Source organism: Dipteris shenzhenensis, chromosome 28 (genome assembly GCF_047967505.1).
Source record: "Dipteris shenzhenensis isolate YYH24624 ecotype China chromosome 28, Dip_SZ_1.0, whole genome shotgun sequence".
Taxonomy (NCBI): domain Eukaryota; kingdom Viridiplantae; phylum Streptophyta; class Polypodiopsida; order Gleicheniales; family Dipteridaceae; genus Dipteris; species Dipteris shenzhenensis.
Window position 1 is genome coordinate 33,830,978 of NC_141623.1, and position 19,712 is coordinate 33,850,689.

General features: G+C 45.8%; 1 protein-coding gene across 1 annotated transcript in view; it reads left to right on the forward strand.

Annotated features, from left to right (window-relative positions):
- LOC147883482 (uncharacterized) overlaps window positions 1-19,309 on the forward strand; it is a 69,402-nt gene extending 50,093 nt beyond the window's left edge. The window contains exons 9-10 of the mRNA XM_087399752.1: window positions 18,595-18,915; window positions 19,033-19,309. Coding sequence (XP_087255878.1) covers window positions 18,595-18,847 — 253 coding nt within the window. The 3' untranslated portion in view covers window positions 18,848-18,915; window positions 19,033-19,309. The remainder of the gene's footprint in view (window positions 1-18,594; window positions 18,916-19,032) is intronic.
- Window positions 19,310-19,712: the final 403 nt, after the last annotated feature.

The following is a 19,712-nucleotide window of genomic DNA, read 5'->3' on the forward strand; positions in this document are numbered from 1 at the left end:
GAAACCATGTGGCCAGGCAGGTCCAACCAAACCAAGAGAAGTGAGCTCTAGGGGGCTACTTATAGCCCTCCCCGTAAATTCGGCTGGTAGGGGCAGAAAAGTTGGCCATATGGGTCGGTCTTTTTGGCAGGGGCTCCAGCCCTATAAAAGGTGCCCCAAGGGGCTGTTAGAAACAAGGTGAAAGGGGAGAGAGAGAGAGAGAGAGGCTAGGGAGAGAAGAAGTGGTACACAAATGTAGAAACCGTGAAGGCTTTCATTCATCCATCAAGTATGACAAGACAAGTGAAGTACAAGCCTTATATAGGCTACTCACTCACACACTAGCACCTAGTGCATATGGGACAAGTCCCATGATGACATGTGGCACTCACACAAGACTCACTAACATAGACTAGTACTAGATCGCCTAGTACTTCACACTAACATATCACACCAACACACTCTTTGACTATGATATCTCCAACACCCCCCTTCAGAGAAAAGAGGTGTGAGACCCAACACTCAAGAGTAGACCGATTCCCCCTCCACCGCAATATTGCAAAAAGCAAGTCCAACTACCCAACACCTCCCGTGTGATAGTGACTTCTCAGTTAGCTTGCGACCGGCAAGGGCAAACCATCACTCGTCATCCCCCCTTACTCTGTTCTGGGTGGGCAATACCATCAACCAAGGTGAAACACAATACAATCATTTTTGGGGGACAACCCAAGGCAGAGGACCTCTTATTGACTCTTCAAACATTCATTTTAGAGGGACTACTCAAGGCAGAGAACCTTTAACTCAAACATAGAAATATTTTCGTTCATTTTATGCATAGCAAGGGCAAAGAAGCCATGATCCCGAAGTAGCTACCGCACAAGAGTGTGCGAATCTTGATGCGAAGAGTATGTTGGTCAAGAACCAGGCGAGGATGCCCTCGAATGATGTGCCGATGAGTCCATAGGAGCAGCTATCAAGGGAGATCATGGCATGACTATCATTGTGCTGATTGGAGAGGCACCGAATGCAAAGATCTTCAAATTTAAGCAATTATGCCCAAAGGAGCAAAATGCCCAAATGAATGTACAAGATAGTAATGAAATTACATGAATTTTGAGAAATCCCCAAATGTCTACATGCAGGAGACTTCAATACAGCTCAAGGGATGCAAAAAACAGAAATGCCCTAAAATTTGAAAATTAGGGTTTGGAAATTTTTGGGGCTTTTCAAATTTTCTTGCTAGAAGAGTGTTCTTGCAACACTCAAGAGCCCTCAAATCATAAAAGCCCTAAAAAATTTGAAAGATCTGAGCAGATATTGCAAAAATCGACTTTTAGGGTTTCGGGCCAGTTAGAGTGCATGGAGCAAGTCGTGGGCTGGAGTAGAGGGGAAGTCATCACCTCCAAAATGTCGTGAGCAGTAGCAGGTCTGAGATATGCAAGGCGGCTCAGCAGGACAACTTCGAATTGATGTAGCAGGTCACCAAGCTGAAAAACGGCTCAAGTAGATATGCTGGAAGCTAGGAGCAGTCCCGAAAATGCTTCTGGGGTAGGCAGTTCTGCAGCAGCAACCCTAGAACAACTCAAAAAAGCAAGCAGCAGCTCCAAAACTGGCCGAAAATGCCTCCAAAAGGCTCGGAAGTCTGCAACCAATGCGTGTAGATGGACAACTCTGTTGCAGTGGCCTGGAAACCCTTAAAACGGGAATGGAAACGCTCCGAATCAGAACGTATACAAGTGCCACTTGAAGGAGATGCCAACCAACAGCACGTGTGCACACGCCTCTTGTAAACAAGCTGACCAGCAGGGCTGTGGAGAGGTTAGACGGGCAGAAATGGACGCGAAAAGGGCTGCAAGAAGAGGCGGCTATGGAGATTCTAGGTGGGCAGGTAGGAGTGCAAAGGGCTGCAAGGGAAGGAGGCTGAACTGAGGCGGTTGCAAGAGGGAAAATAGCTTGAGCAGAGTTAGGGTTAGGGCGAAGATGATGACGTGGCAGGGCAGCTATGGCAGGGCTAACTTGCTCTGATACCGTGTTAGAAACATGGTGAAAGGGGAGAGAGAGAGAGAGAGAGAGAGAGAGAGAGAGAGGCTAGGGAGAGAAGAAGTGGTACACAAATGTAGAAACCATGAAGGCTTTCATTCATCCATCAAGTATGACAAGACAAGTGAAGTACAAGCCTTATATACGCTACTGACTCACACAGTAGCACCTAGTGCATATGGGATAAGTGACACGTGGCACTCACACAAGACTCACTCACATAGACTAGTACTAGATCGCCTAGTACTTCACACTAACACGTCACACCAACACACTCTTTGACTATGATATCTCCAACAGGGGCCTCATAATGCATCAATTGGAGCAGCAATCCAAGAGCAGGAAGGAGCAGCAGGAGGACCACCCTTAGGCCTATACAGGAGGTGAAGGTGACCTACAGAGGGCTGTAGACTTAGCTCAAGGAGCTGCCCACCTAGGCTGAGTTTTCGGACAGCAAGGTGGAAGAGATCCTTTGGACAGATATCTAGGGAGCACGCAGGCTCAGATATCTAGAGATGCGAGGCATATAGTAGGAGAACCTTTTGGTATTGTATCTTGTTCAGTTTGTGGACGGATGGAAATATATATAAGAGTTGCTTCTATATTGTCTATGCGATTTGATGGTTGGAACAGCAAGTAAGAAGGCCGGAAACTGAATGGGAGATTGAGGGGTAAAGAACTCTTTAAATAGGGCTGGAAAACCCAGCCGATGGCAGGAGACGAGTCTGTTGAATGACTTGCAGAGCTGGTTGACCGACCTTCTTGGTTGGGCAAATGAGTTGACCTGGTCAACTATTTTAGGCCGACCATGGGCGACCCAGTTGGCCTTGAAATTGGCTGCTGGAATGGCCCCAAAATCATGAAAATGTGTTGCATTTGAAGGCTGCGAGATGGTGATTGTGTAGCTAGTCGTCACTACCACCTGTGCTTGGCACTGGTGCATGTGACATTGATCATGTTCCTGGATTCATCTAGATATATGTTTTCGCCATATTAGCGGACATGCGAATTTCACCTTGTGAAGTTTTTGTTCATGTTGTGGCCTGTTGACATTGTGATAAGTTCTTTCTATCTTAAGTGGTCTTTTGCCCTATTATGTAGATGGTCTAAGCATTTTTTTGCTTGGATGAAACTGTATTGTATAGCCTTCACAAGGAGTTGTAGCTTGAATGAAGAGAATGTGGACTACTTTTTGATTAGCCTTGTCCTTTAATACTAGCCTTTGTCATGGCTGAGTTTGCCCTTTACCTCTGGTGTGCTAATAGAAAATCAGTATGAAGGCCTTTGTATAAATGGATGCTCAAGTATGTGTGGGGATCATTGTGAAAATTGGCCCTGTGAAGACTGCCTTAAAGTATGTCCATTGGCTCACCTTGGTAAGCGAAGCTATGTTTGTGGAGTACTGTGCGTGAGAAGTTGACAATCATAACCTTAGTCTTCCCAAGTTTAACTGTCAAGTCTCTCTTTGCAAACACCTCTAGGGCCTCCAAATGTCTCTGCAATCCCCCTGCTGAAGATAATATAAGGCCTGTGTCATTCAGATATAGCAGCATTTGTATAATCAAATCAGCCAGCAGTCATCCCTCGCCTCCTAAGCGGGCAGATACAATCTTGTCAATTTAGAGCGTGAAGAAAGTTTGTGAAACTTGGCATCCCTACTTTACTTGGATCGTGCTCTCAACCCAATCTAATAGGCCTTTTGGGGCTCGAACTCTCCCTCTTGAAACTGGACCAAAAACCCTAAAATGAATATGTATTCAGCTTTGAAACCCTAAAAACAAATCACTGCTGGTAGATCTTCGATTCGATAATCACCAAGATAGATTTCAAATTTCATAGATAATGAGGAGCAACACAGATTTCTTTTGGGAATCAAAATGAACTGAGAGAGGTAGAGAAAGAACAGAGATTGCTACTTCCACGCAATATTTTTGCAATATTTCCCAAGAACTTCGCGATAGCAGCTGGAGAGCACAAACCGAGATTTGAAAATCAGAATTGCAGCAGTTATCTCAAAGATTCTTCGTGATAGAGCAGCAGCATGCGCAACACTAGGGCCCAATTGCCCCCCCCCCCGAAGGTCTTTATTGCAATAGAATAATACTTTGTACAATATGCTCATGAAAGAGCATAAGTATGAGTACAATCTTTACGGTAGGCAGCCTAGAAGGAAGTTTTTCTTTTCTAAGCCCTTGTTAAGCCATGTGTTGTGATTATGGGCGTTCATCTTTATGAAGATCCAAGGGTTTGAAAAGTGCTCTCTAGAAAATCAAACTTTTGTGAGCTCTCCTTAAGCCATGTGTACAATTTTAGGCCCTTGATTTTAGATTGACCTAAGGGACTAAAACACTCCTTCCAAATTTGACCCAAAAGCATACTTTTTCATTCATTCTTCCTGCAAATCTATTATATAAGGAGGGAGATAATTGCATGTTTTCTTTCTTGCCATCACTTGATTGAGTAATTGTTTGATAAAGCTCACTACCTTGCTACTGAAACCCCAATTGGATAATAGTGAGGATTTAGGCCCAATTTGGAGTTAAGCCATGACGGAAAGACTGCCCACTGCAACCTAGTTAATGATCTGGGAGCCCTGAGGCCCTTCTTTTATAGACATGGGCTAGTAAAAAACTAGACCCGCTTTTAATAGTTCCTTTTATAAAAGTAGACTTTCCTGCTTTTTGTCTAGTGTGGGGCCGCTTTTTAAGCCTTTTCTAGAACCCCATGGACTCTTCTTTAATAGCGCCATCTCTCGGGTGCTTTTTGCCTTGTGGGACTTGCTTTTTGCCACTTGCTCTAGCTTTTTGAGCCTTTTAGCACTCTTCCAAGTCCTACACAAACTCGAACACTTTATTAACCCTTTAAAGGTTTTCAGATTTGTGTCTGTCGGGGTGTCTCATGCTGCGGTGGCGGAGGGGGGCGTGGTCTCCTCGATCTTTGAACCCACTGAGTTGTGTTCTGACATGTCCCAACACTCCTGAAACCTCTGATCTGCAAGCAAACACAAGAACACACACAATGTGAGAAACTGAGCAGGCTGCTCACCACCCAACCATGACATCTACGGGATATGATCCCGAATCAGGAGATGTCCCCTCCGAGCCACTAGTTGAGCTATTGGCATGAACTCCCAACCAGATTCAAACCAGCCTGGTGTCCCATACCACCAGGTGGCGCTGTGAAGCCTGAGATCTGCTGCTGGGCCTTGGGCTACGCTAAGATGTAGGCGCGCATCCGCGACTCAATCCAGGATCACACCTAGCACCTGGGAACGAAACTTGCTCCCATCGGCTCACTGAGAACTGAACCCCTTGGGCCCCTTTTATAGACTCGGGCCCTAAGCGCCAAAAATAGCGAAGACCTATAATTGGTTCGTACCCTTGCCACTCAACCCGAGAATCAAGCCTGCCTAGCTCTAAGCCTCCCCAGGCTACCTGAGCTAGTCTTGTGTACCCAGTACACGTCAGATACCAATCCGTGCACATGACATACTTCCCCTCCTCTAAGAACTCACTCCTGAGTTCGCTAAGAAACCTGGAAATGTTCTTTGGAGGTTTTGTAATGTCTCCCATGTTGCATCCTCGCCAACATGATCCTTCCACTTGATCTTGTATTCCGTGATAGTTCTATTTCGAATCTGTCTTTCACGAAATTCAAGAATACACTCAGGTTCATGTGGAATAAAAGTCAAATCTGTAACTTCTATTATCTCTTGAGGAGAAACAAGTTGATCATCCACGCCCAAGACTTCTTTCAGTCTACTGACATGAAAGACTGGATGTACTTTAACATCAGGAGGCAATTCTAGTCGATATGCAACTGGTCTAATTCTTTTAATGACCTTGAACGGACCACAGTATCTGGGGGATAATTTTGGAACCAAACCAGTACTTAGGCTCTTGGATTCCTTGGGAATTCGCAAATATACCATCGTTCCTTCAGAGAACTCTCTAGGTGAACGATGTCTATTAGCATAAAATCTGTCCCGATCTTGGGCACTTCTAATAGACTCCTTGGCAAACTGCAACATTTCCTGCATGTCTTGCAAGAAGTTCTTTGCAGCATCATTTTGAATCCCTTTTAACCCAACCATAACTGGTGACTTAGGTTGAAACCCGTACATAAGCATGAAAGGACTGTAACCAGTACTCGAATGCTTTGCACTGTTATAAGAAAATTCTATCATAGGTAGATAATCTTCCCATGAAGACTGTCTCTTAGATACATATTCCCGAAGCATGTCTTTAACCAATTGGTTGACCTTCTATGTACTGCCATCGGATTGTGCATGATCTGAGGAACTCATACTTAGAGTAGTTTCTAACTTCTCAAAAACAAGTGTCCAAAAGTTACTTGTAAACTTTGAGTCCTTGTCACGGACTATGTCAGAGGGTAAACCATACAGCTTAAACAAGTGGTCCACAAACTCGTGAGCCAGCTGAACAGCTGAAATAGTTGTTCCAGTAGGTAAGAACCTAGCCATTTTTGTCAAACGGTCAACTATGACCCAAATGGAGTCATGACCCTTGCGTGTTCGAGGCAAACCAGTAATAAAATCCATGGAAATACTTTCCCATTTATTACCTGGAATCTGTAATGGCTGTAATAAACCCACGCTCCTAAGGCGTTTTGCCTTAGTAACCTGACAAACCTGGCAACCTACTACATAGTTCTCAATAAATGCACGCATCTTAGGCCAATAAAAGGTATGCTTCACAAGAGACAGAGTCCGATGTGTACCCGGATGTCCAGCACTAGGAGCATCATGACACTCCCAGAGAATCTTGGATCTAAGTTCGAGAACATCTGGCACACAAATCTTTCCATTCCAGAACAACAAGCCATTCCTAATCATCCACTGACCTCCCGCCGCGTGTACCATAGGTGGCACAATCCCTGAGTCCTAGTCAACCATGGAGCTCCCATCCTGGACTCGTTGCCAATAAGAACTGAAATGACTATCAGTTGCGTATAGCTCTCTCAAGGATTGAAATAGGTCTGAGGATATTTCCGTAAATGACATAGCATTTACAAACTTGACTCGACTTAAGGCATCCGCCACACTATTCAACGAACCCTTTCGATAACGTATTTCAAAATCAAAATCTTGCATTAATTCTGCCCATCTAGCTTTCCGTCCCCTCAATTCAGATCCGTCACACACATACTTAATTGACTGATGATCAGTCAATACAAGAAACTTCGAACCATACAAGTAGTGTCTCCAAACCTTAAGGGCATACACTACAGCATAAAGTTCCTTTTCTAGTGTGGGCCAACGTTATTGGGTGTCGTCTAGCTTCTTACTCTCGAAAGCTACAGGTCTGCCCTCTTGGAATAGAGCTGCCCCAATCACAAAATCACTCGCATCGGCCTCTAAAACATAAGGCCGGGTAGGATCGGGTAATGCAAGAACGGGTGCTTCCTTGATAGAAAACTTCAAGGTTTCAAAAGCCTTGTTCATTGCATCATTCCAAGAGATCGGGTAGACCTGCGTCCACGACCCTTTAATATGTTTGTCAGGGGTGCCGTGATATGTGAATAATCACGCACAGGCTTCTGAAGAAATACCGTAAATCCTAGGAAAGATCGAAGTTGTTTCAGAGTCTGAAGGACAGGCCATTCTAAAACCTTCTGGATACGATCCAGATCAATGCTAATACCTTCAGAAGAAATCTTGTGTCCTAAGTAAATGATCCCCTTAATAAAGAAGTCACATTTACTCATCTTGGCATAGAGCTTATGCTGTCTTAGAATAACTAAGACAATCCGGAGGTGTCCTATGTGATCCTCAAGTGTTCGGCTATATACCAAGATGTCATCTAAGAACACGACAACGAATTTGCCCAAAAAATCTCAGAACAAATCGTTCATCATCTGCTGGAAGGTGGCTGGAGCATTGGTCAAACCAAAAGGTAATACAAGAAACTCATAGTGACCATACCTAGTTCAGAATGTGGTTCTATCTATGTGTTTAGCATAGATACGGATTTGGTGATAACCCGTACACAAATCAATCTTAGTGAAATACTTCACTCCGGCCAAACAGTCTATCAGATCATTGGAACGAGGTAGAGGGTATCGATTATTAATTGTCACTTTATTCAATCGTTTATAATCTATACACATTCTCCAGGTAGAATCTTTCTTCTTTCTTAAGAGGACATGTGCTCCCCAAGGTGATTTACTTGGACGTATATAACCCATATTCAGGTAATCCTGTAGCTGTGAAGCAAGCTCATCCTCCTCAAGCTGGCTCATCCTATAAGGTGGTACACTAATAGGTTGAGCGCCAGGGACTAAATCTATGCGATGATCTACTGCCCGTTCTGGAGGTAAATCTTCCGGCAGTTGAGCAGGGAATACATCCTTGAAACTATCTAACAACATTCTCAATTCACGGTGTTCAAACACACTTAAATCATTCTTGTTAGTTATAGAGACAACAAATGAAGAAAGCAGAATCAAAACACACTGATAGACATCATAATGAGAAGTGTTTAATATGTTCCGAAGCTGCATCGCGCAGATACAATAAGTCCCTGAGAAGAGGAAATATTATCACACTAAATACAAAATTGGGTGTCCTTATCCACAAAAGAAAGGGTATGCTCCGTCCATCCAATCTGAATATTGTGGGTTTTAAACTACTCTATTCCGATTAACAAGTCCACATGCTCCAAGTGCATAACATAGCACGTAAGAGCCCCTGTGTATGCTTGAATCCAGATAGGAAGCGCTTCAATCTTGCGATGCCAAAACTGCTTCCCAGCTAGAAGCTGCATCTCATAGGTGTGATCGCTAGGTATCGTGGACAGCTCCATCTTCTGCACAAATTTGTAATTAACAAAGTTGTGAGAGCTGCCTGGGTCAAAGAGAATGTGAACTCTTTGGTCCCTAACTTCTCCATAAACTCGGAAAAGATCATGGGAACCAAATAACGAAGTATTGAAAGTGCAATTACAAGAAAGTGGGCAGGTAATGACATTTACAGAAATACCTGTCATCGAAACTTGGTTCGCTCCCTTGGCTTTGGTTCCTGGACCCGCTTGGAGCTTCGGTCCCAGCGCTTGCTTTTGATTCTTGCGCTTTGGACACTCATTCTTGGTGTGGCCCCGCTCCTCGCAGTAGAAGTAACGTCCTTCCTTCTTAAGCTTCAAGGTATGAAGGAAACGGGCTCGACCATTCTTCGCCTGAGTCAAGTGTTTCTTGGAGGCGTTGTCTATAGACTTCGTCTCCCCGGTACCAGTCGTAGACTGGAAGAACTTCCGTTTGTTCTTCCCACTCGTGTCGGAAACTGTAGTTGCCTTTGCACTGGCCATGGTATCATCATAAATACGCGCGTAGTTCATGGCCTCTTGTAACGTTGTACATTTGTTGTTCTTGATCTGCAACTTGTACGAATCTGGCAAACCATCCACAAAGAAACCTAACAAGGTCACTGGATCCATCTTTGTGGCCCTGGTCTGTAGATCTCGAAACCTTTGAAGATAAACTTCAAACGTCAAGTTCAGCTTAGACATATCGAGGGCTTTAAGCTTGCCTACGATATCATAGTCATCCTCCTCCTTCAGGAACTCCTTCCTTAAGACCCCTTCGAAATCTGTCCATGTTACCGGCTTAGGTTGGAGTTCCTTCCACCATAACAAAGCCTTTCCTGACATGAAGCCAGCTGCAAGCTGTATTTTCTTTTCATTTGGGTACGGGTGGAACTTGAAGTGTACCTGCCACTTGTGTAACCAAGTGTCAACAACCTCCTTGGTTCGAGACTTCTGATCTCCGGGAAAAGGGTCTGGAGTTATGTTCGGACCTAACACTGAAGCCATGGCATCCACATGCGTGAGTGCCTACACAGTGCTAGTCAGAAGTGTGAGAGTAGCCTGAATCCCTTGGAGTTGCTGTGTCAACCCTGTTTGATTCGCATTAACCTGCTCAAATTTTCCATCTAGAGCAGTGGTAAATTCACTGAAGGCCTTCTTCGTAATCAGATCGTCGTAAAGACCCTGGTCTTCCTCAGCAGGGTAGTCACAGGGTCCTCAGCAGGGTAGTCCAAATCCTGATCTCTCATGGCAAACTCAGGATTTACAGAATCAGCCATGTCTGAAATCTGATCTGAAAAGAGTAGTAAACTGAGAGAAATAACTGGGGGAATCGAAGCTGGAAAGAGTGTGGAGCAGAGAAAAAACCCGTCCCAAGAAGAGGTGACGAAAGAAGAGGAGCTGGCCGAAAAGAAGATGCTGGAAGCTGACGATCAGCGGGCGTAGGTGATCCCGGAGTCTCCCCTTGCTGGTTTCACTGCAGGCTGCAGTGTACAGAAGTCTGTTGCAGACCGTACTGTACGGAATTCCCTCGCCTACCACTCAGCTCTTCTCACGCCTCTCCTACCTGCATCTCCACTCTATCCTAGCTATGCCTCAACCCTCTCTCACTTTTCCCTTTAGTAAATTTCGAAATCAAGACTCTCCTTCTTCCTACCTTTTCCCTAGATCCTGACCACTTCCGGTAACCCATGAACCAACAAGATCTTGCAGCAACTAATTTCGAAATTAGGGCATACCTGGAGGAAGAAATCATCCAAAATTTTCGCATCAGAAGTTCCTACCTCAGAAGTTGGCTCTGATACCAACTGACACGTCCGAGCACTCCTGAAACCTCTGATCTGCAAGCAAACACAAGAACACACACACAACGTGAGAAACTGAGCAGGCTGCTCACCACCCAACCATGGCATCTACGGGATATGATCCCAAATCAGGAGATGTCCCCTCTGAGCCTCCGAGCCACTAGCTGAGCTACTGGCACGAACTCCCAACCAGATCCAAACCAGCCTGGTGTCCCATACCACCAGGTGGCGCTGTGAAGCTTGAGATCTGCTGCTGGGCCTTGGGCTACGCTAAGATGCAGGCGCGCATCCGCAACTCAATCCAGGATCAGAGCTAGCACCTGGGAACGAAACTTGCTCCCATCGGCTCACTGAGAACTGAACCCCCTGGGCCCCTTTTATAGACTCGGACCCCAAGCGCCAAAAATATCAAAGACCTATAACTGGTTCGTACCCTTGCCACTCAACCCGAGAATCAAGCCTGCCTAGCTCTAAGCCTCCCCAGGCTACCTGAGCTAGTCTTGTGTACCCAGTACACGTCAGATACTAATCCGTGCACATGACATGTTCAGAGTGACCCCTCGTCTCAGGCGGTCTCCTCTAAGGAAAGTTGTAATAGGGTTGACCTCAATAGAGGGTGCTGTGGTCGCTCAACATGTGGACAGCCAGGTTTGTTGCAGTATGCTGCTTCCCTCCCGAGAGCTCCCACTTTGCGAGAGATATCCGGGATGAGACTGAGACATCTCCATTTGCAGCCCTATATCAATCCATTGTTGATTTCTCGAGCCACGGAGAAGTCCTCCTAGTTGGAGACTTCAACGCAAGGACAGGCGCCCGTCAAGTACCACTTCTTGACTTCGGGGATGATTTCATTCTATTGCCAGACGTTGACCTTGAGGATGCAGGTGTGATACGGGTTTTAGCTGATAAACGAGGGCCAGTCACATCTTATGGATAGGCTCTACTAGACCTTGGCAAGATGCATGATCTCATTATCTATAATGGTCTCAATAGATGGCCCACCTTGGGTGGTTTCACATGCTTCCCACATGGGGGAGGGGGGGGGGGGGTCTCTAGCGTTGTTGATTACATCATGGGATCCCCTGCCTTCACTTCACGCATCACCGATTTCATTGTAGCACCTCTCTCCCCAAGGGTTGATCACACTTACCTTTTCTTTAGCATCTCCACTCCCCACCGTTGCAGAGTACCTTCCACCCCACGGAGTTCTTACTTCTCATACCACTATATACGCTTTGACCGTGACCACTCATCTGCCTACTTTGACCATCTATATATACTCCGTGCTTACATTGGCTTCATATCCCTCTTAGAGGACCGAGCTACCTTGATCACCCACTCACTACACGAGGCTGCCCTCCATGCTTTCCCTCACACCACCCGCTCCACTCGCTCCACTCGCCCACTACCTTCTGGGACCGTACCCTGTAATAATTGGTACGATGAAGAGTGTAAGGCGTTATGCTGTCAGCTAAGATTCGAAGCCAAAAACAGCCTTCTGAGCGAACTAGAGATGCCACGTGAGTATTGTAGACTGGTACGTAAAAAGAAACTAGATTTCATTCGTTGGAACGAGGAGGAACTATTGAACATTCTGTTTAGTAAAAACTCTAAGGGCTTCTGGCGGAGATTCCTAGAGGGACAATCCCCCTCACCACTCACCGACACTCATGTTTGGTATGATTATGCACGCACATTATATGACATCCAAAACCAGCGAGCCATTGACCTCCAGCCCTTGATCTCTCAAATATGCCACGCCCCACTTCCTGCACCCTCTTCACTGTGGTAGGAGTGAGGGATGCTGTAATGAAACTTCATAATGGCTGAGTGAAGGATCGTGAAGGGCTATGCACTGAGTTCATTGCATATGGGATTAACATCATGGCCCCGATCCTAGCAAAGCTTTTTAATGAAGCTGTCTGTTTAAGGTTTCCTCGCACCTAGACTATTAACATTATTTCACCTATCCACAAGGCAGGGGATCCCGTGAGCCCGGAGAATTACAGGACCATTATGATTGGACATGTGATGTCCAAGATCTTTGCATCCGTGCTTGATTCCGAGGACAGCCGATTTGCAGAGTATCGAGAACTTAGAGCAGCAAGACAGGCTGGTTTTTCCGACGTGATCATGGCACTATGGATCATATTCTCACGCTCAGATGTGTCATTGAGGAGGCGAGGGCAGAGAAACAGAGGTTCTATTGTTGCTTTGTGGATTTTCGCAAGGCATTTGACACAGTCTCGAGAGCTCGCCTCATACGTCGCCTACAAGATTTGGGGTATGACCAGGAGATCATTTGGGCTGTCATGGCACTTTACGAGCGAGTTGCAGGCAGAGTCTGGGCAGGGGTTGGGTGGATAGATGAGATCATGAGTACTATTGGGGTCAAACAAGGGTGTCCTTTATCACCCACTCTATTGGGCCTTTACATAGACGAGCTCGAGACAGTGATGTAGGCACATGGGGGGGTTGGTTGATCTCTCGCTGGCATGTTGATCCGGATATTGCTTTATACAGACGATGTGGCTCTTCTGTCTTCCTCTGCAGAGGGACTTCAGAGACACCTTGACGCACTTCAGTATTTTTGTGACTCCCATGATTTGAAGGTCAACTTGGGGAAAACTAAGTTTATGATCTTAAATACATCTCGAGCTGTCATGCGCCATGAGCAGTTCACATTTGATGGGTCACCTGTTGAGATAGTTTCATCATATACATATCTGGGGGTTGTCTTCTCGGAGCCCATCTTCACTATGAGACGTGTGATGCAGGCACGCTTGGGCAGAGGATACACATCACTGGCCAGACTAGAGAGGCAGTGCTTCCGCTCACACTTCCAGGATCCATAGACCAAGGGGCTGTTGTTTTACTCCTTGGTTTGCCCAACGGATATGCATGGCAGCCCTTGTTGGAGACCAGACCTATCCGATACGGAGTGGGCACGGGTGGAGCGACTATAGGTGCTCATGCTATCACGGATGATTTGCAGTAAGCCATGAGTTCCTCACCAGATCATACATGCTGAGTTTGGCTCATCTCCACTACAACTAGATGCTGCATTTCAGGTTGTCACATATCTGTACCGGCTCAGAGAGTATGGGGATTACCCTTCCGGACGCAGGAGGCTGACATAGTTGATATTGTCTTCCTCTATGAAACTCTCAGCAGAAGGTGACCAGAGATGCTGGTTTGCACACACAAAGAGATGGTTTGAGAGGTTGTGACTCCACATGGAGAGACTCCCTCCCTTCCATTACAGTTTGGATGCTCCTTTCTCCCCCCTCGTCACACGATGTCAACCAGGTGATCCGTGAGGATCTTTTACATCTACACACATTCCGGACCTGGTTGGCACCGAGCAAACTTCTAGTGAAGCTTGGCTTCTACAGAGATCATTGCTTACATATCACAGATGAGGGTTTCATTGATCCACCAAGGTACATGCGGATCCACTTACCCCACTCATTGAGGATCTCTATTGGGTAGTTCAGGGTCTCTTCACATAGACTTCATATAGAGAGCGGCAGGGCAGAGTGTCTACCTAGGGAGAGGCGCTTATGCACATTATGCGATATGCAGGAGGTTGAGACAGAGGAGCGCTTCACCTTCAGGTGTCCCATCTATTATGAGATCCGCGAGCGTTTCTACTATCTCTTCAGAGATAGTTATGGGACCCTGTCCCGATTCCTCTCCTATCCAGATCAAAGATGCTTGGCAGGCTTCATTCATGAGCTTCATTCATGAGGTAGTCAGGCACCGCGAGAGGATACTAAGATCACGGAGACATGAGCAGACTTCTTCCTTGGCAGATCCCTCCTAGAGCTCTATCACAGAGTTCTTTCAGCTAGATCTCCTGGACCCCCCTCCTGAGACGAGACCTCGACATGATCGAGTCTCAGAGCCAGTGACTCGACAGCTTAGACAGAGGGTAGACGCACAGGTTACACTTGGGGATATCGCTTCCATGTGCACCATCGGAGACCGTCCGACAGGGGTTAGTGTAGCTCTTGCTAGGCGTAGATCTATGACCAGGAGACGTCACAAGACCGCACCCTCGAGTGGCGGACAACACTCTATCGCCAACTTCTTGCCTTCAGTGCCTCATTCACCTATGATGTCCTGATGAGGATGATGATGATGATGTGACTGATTTGTAGTTCGATCACCGACATGACTGTTTGGATGCTCGTTTAGTAGCTCGACCCTTACAGCTTGATTGTACTAGGGTTTCACAGTCTCATAGACCCATCAGTTTTTCGAAGACTTTAATAAACTTTCTTTCTTTCTTTCTCCGTGTGGCAGGTGGCCTCTACACTCCTCTCTCAGAAATCCAAGCTGGCGCGCATACCGGCTAGCTCCTACTCCTCCATCCCACGGTGTCTTGGGGCTGACTAAAAAACATAGAAATTTGTGACTCGCCGCTTAGTCTGGCAGTCTCTGTATCTTGTGGTTTGATCGCCTCCTATTGCTCTTTGATTTGTCGTAGCAGGGTCACCCTGTGTCGGCACATCTCAAGCAGCTGGAGCCCAATGCAAACCTGGTCATGGAAGTGGATTAATCGTGATAGTGGGCCGAAGCCACTCCCATCCTGATAGAGACAGTGGTATCTCCGTTGGATCTTGTAGTAGGTTGGGCAGGTGTAGAGAAAGTGTTGCTTTGTCTCAATCACTCTAATGTGCATAGCATGCAAATCCGCTGCTCTCTGGGTATACGTGCTACTCTCCTTGCCTCAATCCTCAGCTGATGGGATGAAACCCGCAAGATATTGGGGTCTGATGATGAATCCCTCCTCTGAGATGCTCAAGAGGTGATTGCGGTAGAACTGGGTCTTGGATGGGGAGCTCTTGATCTCCCTTCCAAGTTCGTTGTTATGGGGCGCCAGGCCGGTAGGGAACTGGTTGGAGATGTGCCAGCAGCTCAGCTCATGGCTTAAAGGGGACGTACCAAATTCACGAGTCCTTCACTTGCGGACGTCACGGTTGGGTTGAGAGCAAGTTTTCCCTTTACTAGGTGCCTCTACGATTGTTTCTTTGTGTATGTCTGCAGGTCTAGATTTTCAAGGAGCTTCGGGGCCTTCTTAGTTGGTATCAGAGCTAGGTCCTAAAAGGCGAATTTCTGTAGATGAAAGTTGGCTGCTGAAGTTTTCTCCAAGCACATGTGAATTTGTCTATCAGGTTTGGGGGGGGAATTCGTTTTTGAGGAAGTAAGGTAGATTTAGTGCAAGATTACCCTGATTGTGAGGAGAGGATGAGCAGAGAGAAGTCGGCCAAGATTTGTGGGATAGTGGTGCATCAGCTTGGAATTTTCAAGAAATTTGATCTAGGGCTTCAAGAAAGAGGTTGACTTTTATCCTAGGAGTTGATTTTCATATTTTGGGAGGAAAACAGGCAGGGAGGGAAGATGTAGGGTTAGGTAGGTGTAGGCTTAGGGCTAGGATTTCAGCCTGGAGGATGGTTGTCTATTTTACATTTCGTAGTTCTTCTAGGCTAGCGAGAGTTAAGCTAAACCGGTGAAGAAACTCCAGGAAAAGCACGAAAAGGCCAAATTTGAAAAATCAGGCCTAGAAAAGCAAAAATCGCCTGGTGTGTGGCCCAAGTCCAGCTAGATTTTGGGGACTTTAAAACAAGCTGGGCACCTGTTCTTGTTTGTGGTCACCTTTGTAGCTTCCAGCACGCCTTCCCCTCGAACCTACTGATTTTACTCCTAGTAGAACTGATTTTGCTGTTCTAGCGGTCGCTTAGTTGCAGCCCTGATGAACTTTCCAGTTTCCATCCCCTGCAAGACCGCAATTGTTTTTTGGTTTTGTGGTTTGCATAGTATCTAGTCGATTTTCATCTTAGGCAGGTTTCCATCTTTTCGCTGCTCCTAAAAGGACGATTTCAGCAAATTGCCATGGCTGATCAGCTCCGTGTTAGAAATTCAGGTTGTGGATCAAGGTATGGACCTGATTGGGGGTGATGATCAAGGTATCTATGACCATTTGGTCTACAAGATTGCTTTCCTGGTCTTTTTGAAGGATATGGATGGAAGATTTGAAGGATCGCGGCCTGCGGGCCTATGAGACAAAGTACAAAACCAAAAGTAACGCATACGGGCTGAAGCAAAGGGCTCACTAAGGCCCTTGTTGAAAAGCTAAAGTGCCAAACTAGTGAGCAGAGTAGCAAAGTAGCAAAATAGTATCAGGTGCTGAGAGCTATCGCTCATAGTACACGCACAGGCTCCATATATTTAGGTACCCTGGTGGCTCTTTGATGAGATGTGAGGAGCTCTCGTATATCTATCTATCGAGCTGTCTCTCAAGGGGGCAGAGGGCGTGGTCTCCTCGATCTTTTTTATCCGATGGGCTACGTCAAGGGTGACGCCTCAGCATCGTGGCGGTGACTCTCACTGCCAATCCATGATGCTCTCATCTTGTCAAGCTCCTCTCCCTCAGCCTCCTCGGTGGCTGACTCAGATGCATAGAAGTCTGTGACATGTGTCTGTGCTCGGTTGCTCTCGGTGACGTGTGGCATCGCCTCCTACTGCTCTTTGGTCTGTCCCATTAGTATATCTTAGTGTCGTCGCATCTCAATCAGATAGAGTCCTACATAGACCTGGTTGGGAAAATGGATCAGTCGTGTAAGCGGACCAAAGCCATTCCCCTCATGAAAGAGGCAGTGATATCGCACAGAGAGAGAGAGAGAGAGAGAGAGAGAGAGAGAGAGAGAGAGAGATTAACGTCTCTAAAAGGCCAAACGGCCTATGAGACTAAAACAGTTGATACATCTGCTAGTGTTGTCTCATCAAAGAGAACAACCAAATAAATAAGCTGAAGGCTGAGAGCTACTAAAGGTACTTACAGTCAGAGGGACTGCAAGTGACCCAAAACTAATGAAATACCAAGCAAGTATTTACTAAAAGTACCAATTGATCAGCATAGGCAGAAAGCTAATCAATAAAAAGGTTGCACTCTTCTTATGTCAAAAATCCCAATCATGGGCAGCTCTAGGATCTCATAACTCGGTGCCACACGTTTCCGGTGTTTGGCAATGATGGCACGGATCTGATGAAGATATGGGTGCCCGGCACGGGGTCTTGGGCGCCTGGGCCTCTGTGACCTGGATATGGCGATGGCTCGGTCCAAAATCACACCACTAGAGTGTGGCAATCTGCCTGTGTGTGATAAGGTGGTGGTGGCGCCAGGGGTTTCTGATGGCAGGGAGGGCATAAAACTAGCTGAGGTGCTGGCAGTGAAGAAGTCTCTGAGTGTACTTTGCCTGGGTGGGGCTGGTCTCCGAGAGAGAGAGAGAGAGAGAGAGAGCTTCTCCTTCCAATGATAGCATGCATGTCTCCATTGTCCTCTTGGAGACATGCATGCTATCATTGGAAGGAGAAGCTCTGCACCATATGCTTCGTGTACATCGCCTTACCAGCACAGCAGGGAGAGATATAAGATACTTTTTTGTCACTGTAAGTTTGCATGTCTCTTTGGGAAGCCAGTAAAAATTGCAGGATCCTGGATAGAAGTAGTATCCTCGTAGTTTCTTAGACATGACTTAGCCCTTAGCAGGTTTGGTCATGAGCAGAAGCACACATAAAATATACTATGATGGTTCACACACTTTAGCAAGATTGGTCATGAGCACAAACACAAAATATGTACCATTGACATAGATTCCTTTCTTGTGAAGTTTATAGTCATGAGTGTTCTCCACCAGGCCATGAGAGTGCTAGAGTGAGGAAATGTGAAAAGGTGGACGTTTCTGCATGTGTGAGTACTGAATTGGATGTGCTTTTGACTTTCCTAGGCTGAAGTGCTAAGTTCTCTGGAAATTTTTTTGTCGGGGGTGTATGATGATTTGGGGCTTTGTGAATCAACTCCTGTTATCTGGAATTTACTTGCTTTTCTATGATAAGGTTTTACAGGAACAGACTAAGGATTTATTTTTTCATGTTACAATTTTCAGATACAAGGGATGGGAAGATGCCGTCAGAAGTATTTGGAAAAATGAAGGTTTTATTGGATTTTGGAAGGGAAGTCTTCCTCGCATGATGTGGTATGTTCCTGCTTCTGCTGTTACATTCATGGCGTGGCAAGTCTTAAGGAACACCTTTATCAAACCGGGAGTTGAGCAGACAGCTAGTGTTTCCATGGAGAGAGGCTCGCCGTCTCTTGACGCCATGACAGCTGTTGTACCACATTCACCTCAAGCTAGATAGCTATTGCAGACGTTTTGGCAGGATTCGTTGTTTCTCCAAATTGCTCCCTGTTGTCATGTGCAAGCAAGGTATGATTTTGTAGAATCGAAATTGAGTTGTATCAGCTTTAAGCTTTCTATAGGATTAATGTGAAAGGCATTTCTGTCTTTTTCTATTAACTGATGATTTTCCATAATGTGGTGCAGGAATTGCAGGGGGGATCTTTCTCATGGTAACAAGTCAGTTCACAGCTGAAACACATCCTGTTTAAGGGTGTGAGCTTTTGGGTCCATGTGTACAGTAAACAACTATATGTCAGTGTCCCTTCCAATATTTGTATATGTTTGGAGGCTTTGGGGCTCATCTTTAACTTTGAGGTTGCAACTACATTATAACACATGAATTTGCCGTCATGAAATGGCCAGTTCATCATTGAAAGCATTGCTTCAATACATTGCTCGATTTTTGTAGCAGCCATCCCAATTCAAGGCATTATCAATTTTATCATTTTCACTTTTCCAATCAATTGTTTAGTGCAATGGTCTTATTACTCAAGCTGTGTGGTTTTAACGTCTATACATTCTGAGTTGGAGCATTTTCCAGTTTTTGAGAATGGGTCATATTGTGATACCTCCTATTTAAGTGGATGAACGTGGGAATGACCATTTATGGAAGCTTTTTGATTTCATAAAGCAAGGCTAATGTCTTGATGCATGTTTGCCTCATACAAGCTAAGCTAGATGAGTTGTTCGAAAGAAGGAAATAGGCTTTTGAAGCCACAACGTTTGTGAAGAATTCCTTGGACTACGGTTTTACACGTGATTGTGACATGTGAGCTTCAAGGAGGTCGAGAAATAGCAAAATCACTTAGCGGAATGGTTGGGGT